The following is a 9,965-nucleotide window of genomic DNA, read 5'->3' as shown; positions in this document are numbered from 1 at the left end:
ATCAACGGCATCAAGTAGCTTATTTTTTGGTAAACATATAAAAGTAGGTACAAATTTAGCGGATATTGTAACATGCATAGATAAATAAAATTTATAGTGTTTCTTATATTGTATTTTTATTATTTATTTATTTATTTATTATTTTTTTTTTTTAACATCACCTTTTTTAAATGTACGCAAAAAATACTCCAAAAAAAAAAAAAAAAAAAAAATATATATTTATATATATCTATATATAAATGTGTACATATAAAATTATTCACATTTTATTTTATATGTTAAATAAATATTATATTTTATTATATATACAAAATTATTTTATATTTCTGGAATTAATTTTTGTACAATAATAAACTTATTTTTTAGTATATATATAAATATATATATATTAACTTTAAACAATAATTAATCATAAAAAATAATTAAAAGAAATGTTATTATAGAAAAAAAAGAATTTTCAAAAAATATGAAAATACATGAATACATAATATTTTATTATTATAAGAGAGAAAAACCTTCATAGAAGATAATATTTACATTTATATAGAAAATATATATATATATATGTATATAAATTTATATATTTATATTTTAATAAGATAGGAATGCATAACTTATAATTTGCATATATAGAAAAATAGTAAAAGCTCAATTTTATAATACATACATATATAATATATATATATATATATATATTATAACATATATTTTCAAACAGCGAAAGCAATATATACAAAATTTTTTAAAAATTTATGAAACTAAGGAAAATAAAATACTTCATCAAAAATGAATGAAAATAATAATATAACTGAAAATAATAACAATGGTTATATAGATCCTAAGATGTACAATAAATTTAAAAATGATGGATCCTTCTTACAAGAGGTTATATAATATAAAAAAATGTTCAGATGTATATAAACATGCCTCTTAGAATATATAAAATTATTTTTATTCTGGACTTTTTTCTTTGTAGGTTCTAGCGATGCAAAAGAAAAAGAAAAGCCGAAAAGTTAATGAAGACGAGGAAAACAATTCTAAGAAAAAGAAATTAAGAAATAAAGAAAATTTAGATGACAATGATAAGGGGCAAATCAATACCTTGGATGGAAACGTAGATGATGAAAGAGAAAAAGAAATAAAAAATGAGTACATTGAACAAATCAACAAAATGAAAGAGCAAGGATTATTTACCGACAAGGGAATAGGGGCTGGTCTAGTTAAATAAAAATATAAATAATACAACAAGAACAAATAAAATAAAAATATTCAATTAGTTAACATTTAAAGTGTAAAAAAAAAAAAAAAAAAAAAAAAATTATATATATATATATATATATATTAATATATATATACATATATATTATATATATATTTATTTTTTTACCTTATAATTTTTTGTTCATTAAAAAGGAATGATATTTGTGTGATAAATTTTTATATTTATCCATTTTTTTTTTTTCGAATATTTTTTTAAGTTCGTTTTCTTCGTGTGTACCCTTTTTCAAAAAAATTCGTGCCAAACAAATGTCTTCCTTTTTAATTTTCTTATCATCCAGAAATACCAATGTGGGTATATCTAAAAAATAAATATATATATATATATATATTAAATATATTATATACATATAATATAGTATTTATTTACAAATTAGTAAACTTTTTTTTTTAACACTAAAAATTTCCATACTTGCTATAAAATATTTTGAGACGTGCCTAATTTGGCTTATGAAGGGATTATTTTTTATGAACAAGGTTTTCAATTTTTTAATTTTTTTTATAAATATAATAAATTCTCTTAAAAAGTAAAATTTATGTTTAGTTAATTCATCCATATCTTTTATGTTTTTATGATATTTCACCGAAGGATATATTTCTTCTTTATTTATTTCGTCATTAAAATTATTATAAAAATTTAACATGTAACAAATTTCATTATTTTGTAAAAAATCCTTTCCATTTTCTGTAACGCTATTTTCAATTATAAACTGATCATTGTTACAATCATGTGTTAAGTCTTCTATACGATTATTTGGTTTTTCTATATTATTATTAAATTGAATAAGATTATTAGATATATCTAAATGGGAAAGGTTTTCCAGGGCGCTAATCTGTTCTATGTCCTTGAAAAATAAATTTACATATATATATATATATATATATATGTACACCCATATGCATATACACACACGAATGAGAACAATTATAATATTTATGGCATTACTTTTACACTTTCAATCAAATTATTCGATATATTTAATGTTTGCAACAATTTTAAATGTTGAATATTGTCAAGTGTTTTTATTTTATTATTCGATAAATTTAAAATCACCAAAGAAGTACATGTAATATTTTCAATGGTACTTATGTCGTTATTTTGCAAATACCTGAACAAGTCAGGTAAAAATAAATTTTATATGAACATATAAAAAATATAAATATATATATATATATATATATATATATATATATATATACATATATATATTATATACATTAATGTGTATGTGTAAAAATAAATTATATTTCATTTATGAATACGTTGTATCTTTTTGTTTCATACAAGGCTTTTAAATTAACTAGGTTATTTAAATTGTCTATTTTTTTTATGCAATTGTTATTCAAAAATAAACACTTTAAATTTATAAAAGTATCCAAACCATCAATATTATGAAACCCTTTCATATGCAAGTATAGTACTTCATTGAGTTCATCTGTTTCATACAAATTATGCTCTACAAAAAAAAAAAAAAATAAATAAAATAAAAAAAAGTAAAAATAAAAATAATACAAAAATAAAAAGTAATGTTAAATAATTGAACATTATTTTTTCATTAATATATATATATATATATATATTTATCTAATAAAATGTAATCGAACCCCTTCCTATTTTTTTGATATCATTGTAATTCATTAATTTTACGTTATCTTGAGACATTATGTTTTTGTTCTCAAAAAAATATTCCTTAATATGAAATATAAGATTAAAAATTAAGAGATATTAATAAAATATTTTGAATATATACATTTACAGAAATAATAAGAGTCGCACACATATATAAATATTTTATTTATTTTTATATTGTTAAAATAAAAATAAATTAATAATATTGTAATTGTAAAAGGTTATATTTTTCGGATAAAAAAAAGAATGAGCAAATCACACTATAAATAAATTATTAAAAAAAAAAGACAAATTAAAAAAAAAAAAAAAAATATATATATATATAAATATATATATATATATATATATATATTATATATATTTGAGGGTATATATTTTAAAGCATAATGATTTTATAAAAAAAGAAAGAAATATTTTAATATACACTTTCTCATATTTATTATAAAAAAAAAAAAAAAAAAAAAAAAAAAGAGTATATAATAAAGTCATTTGGTAATATTTCATAGGCGTACATATAATATAATATGTACATATATATATTAATCCATTTTTATAGTAGTTTCTTAACATTTCACACTTCATTTGTTATTGCCAAATGTTACTAATATTCGTCAGTATTTTCATATTTTATATTTTTTTCCAATTTTGTTTTTGTTTTTAGTTTAATATTTGGGTGTTTGAGGATTGCATATTGATGAGGGTTAAGTGTTATACATTTGGTGACATCATTAGTTTTATAGATTCCGATCATACGATCACATAATTCAAACATTTGATTTCTTAAGGAGATAACAATAAATTGAGCATTTCTCGTTTTTGTTTGAATATAATGTGATATGATAGTTACATTTTTATAATCAAGTGCTGCATCAATTTCATCCATAAAATAAATTGGATTTGGTTTAAAATAATGTAGAGCAAATACTAAAGCTAATGAACTTAATGTTTTTTCTCCTCCTGATAAATTTTGTATATGTTTCCAACTTTTTTTTGGAGGTCTAACAGAGAACAAAATACCTTCATTAAATATTTCTGATGAATCAATAATTTCTAATTCTGCATCTCCTCCTATAGCTATCATTTGATACATTTCTTTTAATTTGGATGATATAACATTGAATGCTACTACAAATTCTTTTTTTCTTTTATTACATAAACTATCATACATTGCTTTAATTTTATCTTTTTCTTTTTTTGATTTTTTAACATCTTTTCTTCTTACTTTATAATCATATAATTTTAAATTATAATTTTGAAAAATTTTTAAATTTGGAGTTTTTTTTTCCAATATAGATAATTTATTTTCAAGATTTGTTTCGATATCTTTTTTATTTAACATATCTAAATCAGTATCATTTATATTTAAATGATCATATTCATGTTCTAATTCTTTTAATTCATCGCTATCACCAAAAAGTTCTTCAAGATCTTTTAGATCATCTAATAATTTTTTTTTTTTTTTTACTTTCTTTTTCTCAGGACATTTAGTTGTTGTATCATTTTCGTTTAATTTCCTTTTTTTATTTTTATCTTGACTCATGTGATTATTACTTGTAGCATTAACATGATTATTATTACCATTAGGTAGAATTATTTGATTTCCCAATTTATTATGTTGATCATTTTTATCATAGCCTTCAATATCTTCGTATTGTTGATTATTACCATATATATTTGTTTTCCTCTTCGTTTCCTCTTGATGTTGCATATGTTGAGTATCTTGAATATCTTCTTGCATATATTCTTCTTCCACTTCTTCTTCTTCTTCTTCTTCTTCTTCTTCCTCATCTACTAAATCATCGTCGTCATTTCCATCATCATCATCATCATCTTCTCCATTTTCATCATCTTCTCCATTTTCACCATCATGTTCTTCCATCTTTATATCCTCTCTTGTACTTTGGTCTTCTTGGTCTTTATTAATATTTTTTTTCTTTCCTAAAAGTTTCCTATATCTCATTTCTGAGAGCATATTTTCATGAATAACTTTATCTGACTGTTTGATTAGATCCATGTATTCATCAATTTTATTTTGATAATTTTCATTTTTACTTTTATATTGATTTAATTCTTTTTGAAGATGTTCAATTTTATATACAAGATCCACATTTTCTAAATCTTTTTTTGAAATATTTTCATCTACTTGTTGTTTTTTTTTTTGCTTTTCTTCAATATTTGATTGTATATCATTTAATAAATTTGTTAATGTTTCTACTTCTTCATATACTGCACATCCTTTATTTTCAATAATTTTGAGTTCATTTTCTAATTCTTTTTCATTTGCTTCATAATCTAAAATATTTTCTGAGAATATTCTGATATCTTTTTCACTTTTTTCTAAACTAGCTAAAGCATTAGCTTCTTCATTTGTATGTTCTTGTAATTGATCTTTCATAATATTTAATTGTCTTTCTGCATTAATAAATTTATTTTTTAATTTTTTTTTTTTTTCTCCCCCAACATCTTGTAATTGTTCGTAATATTTTTTTACTTTTGCTTCTTGTGCTTTTAATACAATTTCGACTTTACTTTTTTCATTATTTTTTTCTTCTATTAAATTTTTTAATGTTTTTAATTCATTTTCTTCATCTTTAGTTAGTTCGGGTGTTTTGGAGTTTTGTAATTGATCATCAATATCTTCAAGTTGTTTTTTTAAATTATCAATTTTTTTTTTTGCAATAACAATTTTACATTCATTATCTTCTAAAAATGTATTGATATCATTAATATCATTAATTAGGATATCTTTTAGTTTTTTCTGGTCTTGAATATTTTTATTTAATTCTTTTATTATTTTTTCTGAATTTAATAAATGTGATTCATCATATTCGCTTGTTTTTATGCCACTATTATTATTATTATTATTATGATTGTTACTATTTTTACTATTTATATTACGTTCTGAATTTGCACCATTACTTTTTGCATTTTTATTTTCCATGCCTCCTCCACATATTCTTCCGTCATTTTCAATTAATTCTCCATTTATTGTAACGACTCTTTTTTTATGTGAATATGCAATAACATGAGCTTGCTCTAAGGTATTAGCTAATATTGTTTCTTTGATAATATAATAAAAACATATTTTATATTTATCATTTTTAAATTTTATTAGATCAATTAATCTAAATACATTAGGTAAAGGTTGTGTATATAATTCTTCATTTTTTAACATTATATTCTTTAGATTTGTATTCAAAACTGATAAAGACAAAACGTTCACTCTTCCTATATTAGCCTTTCTAACTTCTTCAAATAATTTTACAGCATCATTTGGATTATCTACTACAACAAAATCTGAACAATTATTGCTAGCTATTGTAAATGCTTTTTCATATTTTTTTTCAATATACCCTAAATCAATTAGCATACCATGTATTCCTTTAATTTTTGATTTCTTTAAATTATATACAAATTGATGTAATTTATTCATATTTCTATCAGTAACAACTTCTTTTTTAATATTTTCATATTTGACAGTTTCATCTATTAGATTTGTATTTAATTTTTGTATTTTAGATTCAATATCGTTAAGATCATTTTGTTTACTTTTTAAATTTTTTCGTTTTTCTTCTTCAGTTTTGGTTAAATATTTTGTATGTACATCTTTTTCTTTTAATTCATTAATAATTTTTGTTTGTAAATATTTAAGATTTTCTATATGTGTTAAATATTCCTTTTTTTTCTTTTCTATAATATGACATTGATTTGTATATTCAGATATATTTTTAATAATATTATCATAACTATTTTGTAAAGGTGCTAATTTTTTTTCTTCATTCGAATATATAGTATTCATTTTATCAATATCTTGTTTTATTTCTTCATTATAATTATCTAATTCTTCTTCACATTTTTCTAATTCAATTTCTAATAAATGTAATTTTTCTTTTTTTATTTCATTAATAATTTTTTGTTTTTCTTCAATAATTTTTTTATAAGAAGGAATATCTTTTTCTTTTAATTCTTCTCTTTTAACATATAAGTTTTGCATTTTCTGTACTATAATTAATAATTCTTTTTTTATATTTTCATCTTCCATATTTAATTTTTTGAATTCATTGTTTTTCAAATTTTTTTTTTTTATAATTTCTTCTTCTTCTTTTTCTAAATTACTTAAAGCTATATTCATTTCTTTTCGTGTTTCTAACAGTTGTTTATATTCCATATCATGATTATCTCTTTTATTTAAAAACAAATTTAATTCCTTTTCTTTATCACTTATCATTTTAGATAATTCATATTGATCCTTTTTATTAATTATTATATGTAACTTATATGTATATTTTTGTAGGGTCATATAATATTTAGCTTCTTTTTTAGGACCTGCTAATTCTTTTAATTCATTATAAACAAGTTTTAAACGATGAACCTTTTCGTGATGTATTTCTTCAAACCTTTCTAATCTTTCTAAATGTTCATTTATACTTTCAATATATTTATTAGTACCTATTATTTCTTCTAAATATTCTAATAAACCATCTTCATTTTTATTACCTTTTGGATTCATTTGAGCTATTTGTTCCACTTCTCCTTGTAATATTAAGAAACGATTATTATTTAAATCGATACCTTTTTTATATAATAAATCTGATACATCTTTCTGTGTAACAACCTTTTCATTTATTCTATATTTTGATTGGTTGTCTATAGTAGCTTCTCTGCTTATAACGAAATCTTCTATATCATCACCATCTTGATAATAATGTTGATAAAGTGGATTCTCCGTATTTTTAAAGAGAAATCGTTTTCTTTTTCTTTTCTTCTTTCTTTTCTTTCTTTTTTTTTTTGACACATCATTGGACATATTATTTGACAAATTAATTGACATATTATTACATCCATTGTGTAATTTATCATCTTCTTCTCTTCCAGAAAAATATTTTTCCTCTTTTTCATTATTATTATTATTTTTATCTGATTTTTTTATATCATCATCATCATTATCGTCTTCATCATTATCATCTTCATCATTATCATCTTCATTATCATCATCTTCATCTTCATCGTCATAGTCATCATAATAAAATTCTTCTTCGACGATTGGTTCTTCCTCATCAATTATAGTTTTAAAATAAATAGATACCTTTGTAAAATTATTTTTAGGAGAAAATTTTGAATTATGTATAAGGTCAGATAATTTATTTTGTCTAATTTTTTTTGCTCTTCTTCCAAATACGAAAAGCATAGCATCTATTATATTACTTTTACCACTTCCATTAGGTCCTACTATGCAACTAAATTTTTTACAAAAGGGTCCAATCACTTTAACACCAGCATAACTTTTAAAATTTTCTAATACTAATTTTTCAATTATTATTCTTTTCCTATTTACTTTTACATCTTTTAAACATAAAATATTATTTTTTACAGATTCATCATTATGAATATTATTTTCTTCATCAGTAATTTTATCATTACTTATAATACTTAACATATTCTTATTTTCCACATTTTCCTCTTCATTTTTAATCATTTTCTCATTAACATCTATATCATCTGTCATTATTATTTATACGCACTAATAAATGTATATAATATATATATATATATATATATATATATTTTGTTATTGTAGTTTTTTTTTTTTTTAAATATATTTTAACTTACATGTATTCTTTCTAATTACTTTATACTCAATATTATATTGTATTATTATATAAATATTATATATTTTTTATATATTTTATATTTATTATTTATATATATATATTTTTTTTTTTTTCTTATTGTCTTTATTAAAGCTCTTATCACTTATACTATTTTTTATCGCCTTTTAAAAAAAAATAATTTTTTTAAATAAAAAAAATAAAAGTAATAAAAAATATAATAAAAAAAAAAAAAAAATGAAAAAACGAAAAGTTTTATTACATGATAATATATACATGTATATACATTTAAAGAGCAAATTAAAAAAAATTATATAATAGAATAAAATGTATCTAAACATTAAAAGGGTTATAAGTTAAATTACCATTTTGTATTATATATATATATAATATATATATATTTATTCATTTATTCTTTTTATGAAAAAAAAATATATTCCTGCGTACAATATTTAAATAAAAATATATAAATATATATTATATATATATATAATATTCCATTATATAATAAGGAATAACAAAATAGCATAAAAAATAAAATATTATATTATATAATATAATATAAAATAATATTACTATTTTATTATAGCTTGTATATTCCTATTTTTATTGTTGGTGTAATATTAAAAATTCTTGAAATACATTTCTCTTCAAATGTGTAAAAAATAAATGAGTATTTTATATAATATTATATATATATATATATATATATATATAAGGGATATATATAAGGGATGTGTTTACTATCATATAATTATACAAAAGAAATATAATATTAATGTGTTGTATTTATATTACATAAAAATTTTTAATTTTAAAGATTTAACAATTTGTTAAATTATTAAGAATATTCATATAAAAATATATATAAATTATTTTTGAAAATGTTTTTTTTTTTTAAAGAATTTTTTATCATTTTATCATTTTATCATTTTTCTTTCTCCAATTATAACACCTTTATATCTAATATTAGAAACATGTATATATTATATTGGGTTTTTTTTTTCTTTTCATTTTTTTCATAATCAAATAAATAAACTATACATACACAAACACACATAAATATATATATATACATATATATATATAAATACATATCTTTGTTTACTTATTTTTTTATACTATCTCATTTACTCTCCATTTTTTTTTCAGCAACTCATCAGTTAACCAATTTTGTAAGGGATTTTTATTTAAAAAAGAAAAAAAATCATTCGATAGATATATCCCATATGTTATAATATTTATAAAGAGTATGAGACGAATATTATATATATATATATATTACATAAGAGTAAGGATAACTAATATTTATAATATGTATGTATTATATATATATATATATACATATAGACTAAGCTATCCTTAGTTATATGTACACATAATATATTATATGGGAAAAGGATAAGAAATATAAACTTTATATTTATTTTATAAAAATTTTTATATAA

At 19.4% G+C, this 9,965-nt stretch overlaps 4 protein-coding genes across 4 annotated transcripts in view; 2 read left to right on the top strand and 2 right to left on the bottom strand.

Moving 5' to 3' along the window:
• PGSY75_0509400 (RNA polymerase I) overlaps positions 1-88 on the top strand; it is a gene marked incomplete at both ends in the record, with an annotated part of 8,961 nt that extends 8,873 nt beyond the window's left edge. Inside the window, one exon of the mRNA XM_018784376.1 lies at positions 1-88. Within this exon, the coding sequence (XP_018643030.1) occupies positions 1-88 (88 nt within the window).
• Positions 89-786: 698 nt separating this feature from the next.
• Positions 787-1,228, top strand: PGSY75_0509300 (hypothetical protein; the record flags this gene model as incomplete). The annotated part of the gene is made up of 2 exons (XM_018784374.1): positions 787-885; positions 977-1,228. The coding sequence occupies 2 exons, from the start codon at positions 787-789 to the stop codon at positions 1,226-1,228; spliced, it is 351 nt and encodes a 116-aa protein (XP_018643029.1).
• Positions 1,229-1,388: 160 nt separating this feature from the next.
• PGSY75_0509200 (leucine-rich repeat protein) lies at positions 1,389-2,941 on the bottom strand (the record flags this gene model as incomplete). The annotated part of the gene is made up of 5 exons (XM_018784373.1): positions 1,389-1,579; positions 1,691-2,123; positions 2,225-2,387; positions 2,564-2,735; positions 2,884-2,941. 5 exons carry the CDS (start codon positions 2,939-2,941, stop codon positions 1,389-1,391), a joined length of 1,017 nt encoding a protein of 338 aa, XP_018643028.1.
• A 568-nt stretch (positions 2,942-3,509) lies between these two features.
• PGSY75_0509100 (putative chromosome condensation protein) lies at positions 3,510-8,414 on the bottom strand (the record flags this gene model as incomplete). The annotated part of the gene is made up of 1 exon (XM_018784372.1): positions 3,510-8,414. The coding sequence occupies one exon, from the start codon at positions 8,412-8,414 to the stop codon at positions 3,510-3,512; it is 4,905 nt and encodes a 1,634-aa protein (XP_018643027.1).
• Positions 8,415-9,965: the final 1,551 nt, after the last annotated feature.

Source organism: Plasmodium gaboni, chromosome 5, assembly GCF_001602025.1.
Source record: "Plasmodium gaboni strain SY75 chromosome 5, whole genome shotgun sequence".
In the NCBI taxonomy this organism is placed as follows: domain Eukaryota; phylum Apicomplexa; class Aconoidasida; order Haemosporida; family Plasmodiidae; genus Plasmodium; species Plasmodium gaboni.
Note: the sequence above shows the minus strand (reverse complement) of the source record. Positions and strands in the feature narration are given on the sequence as shown.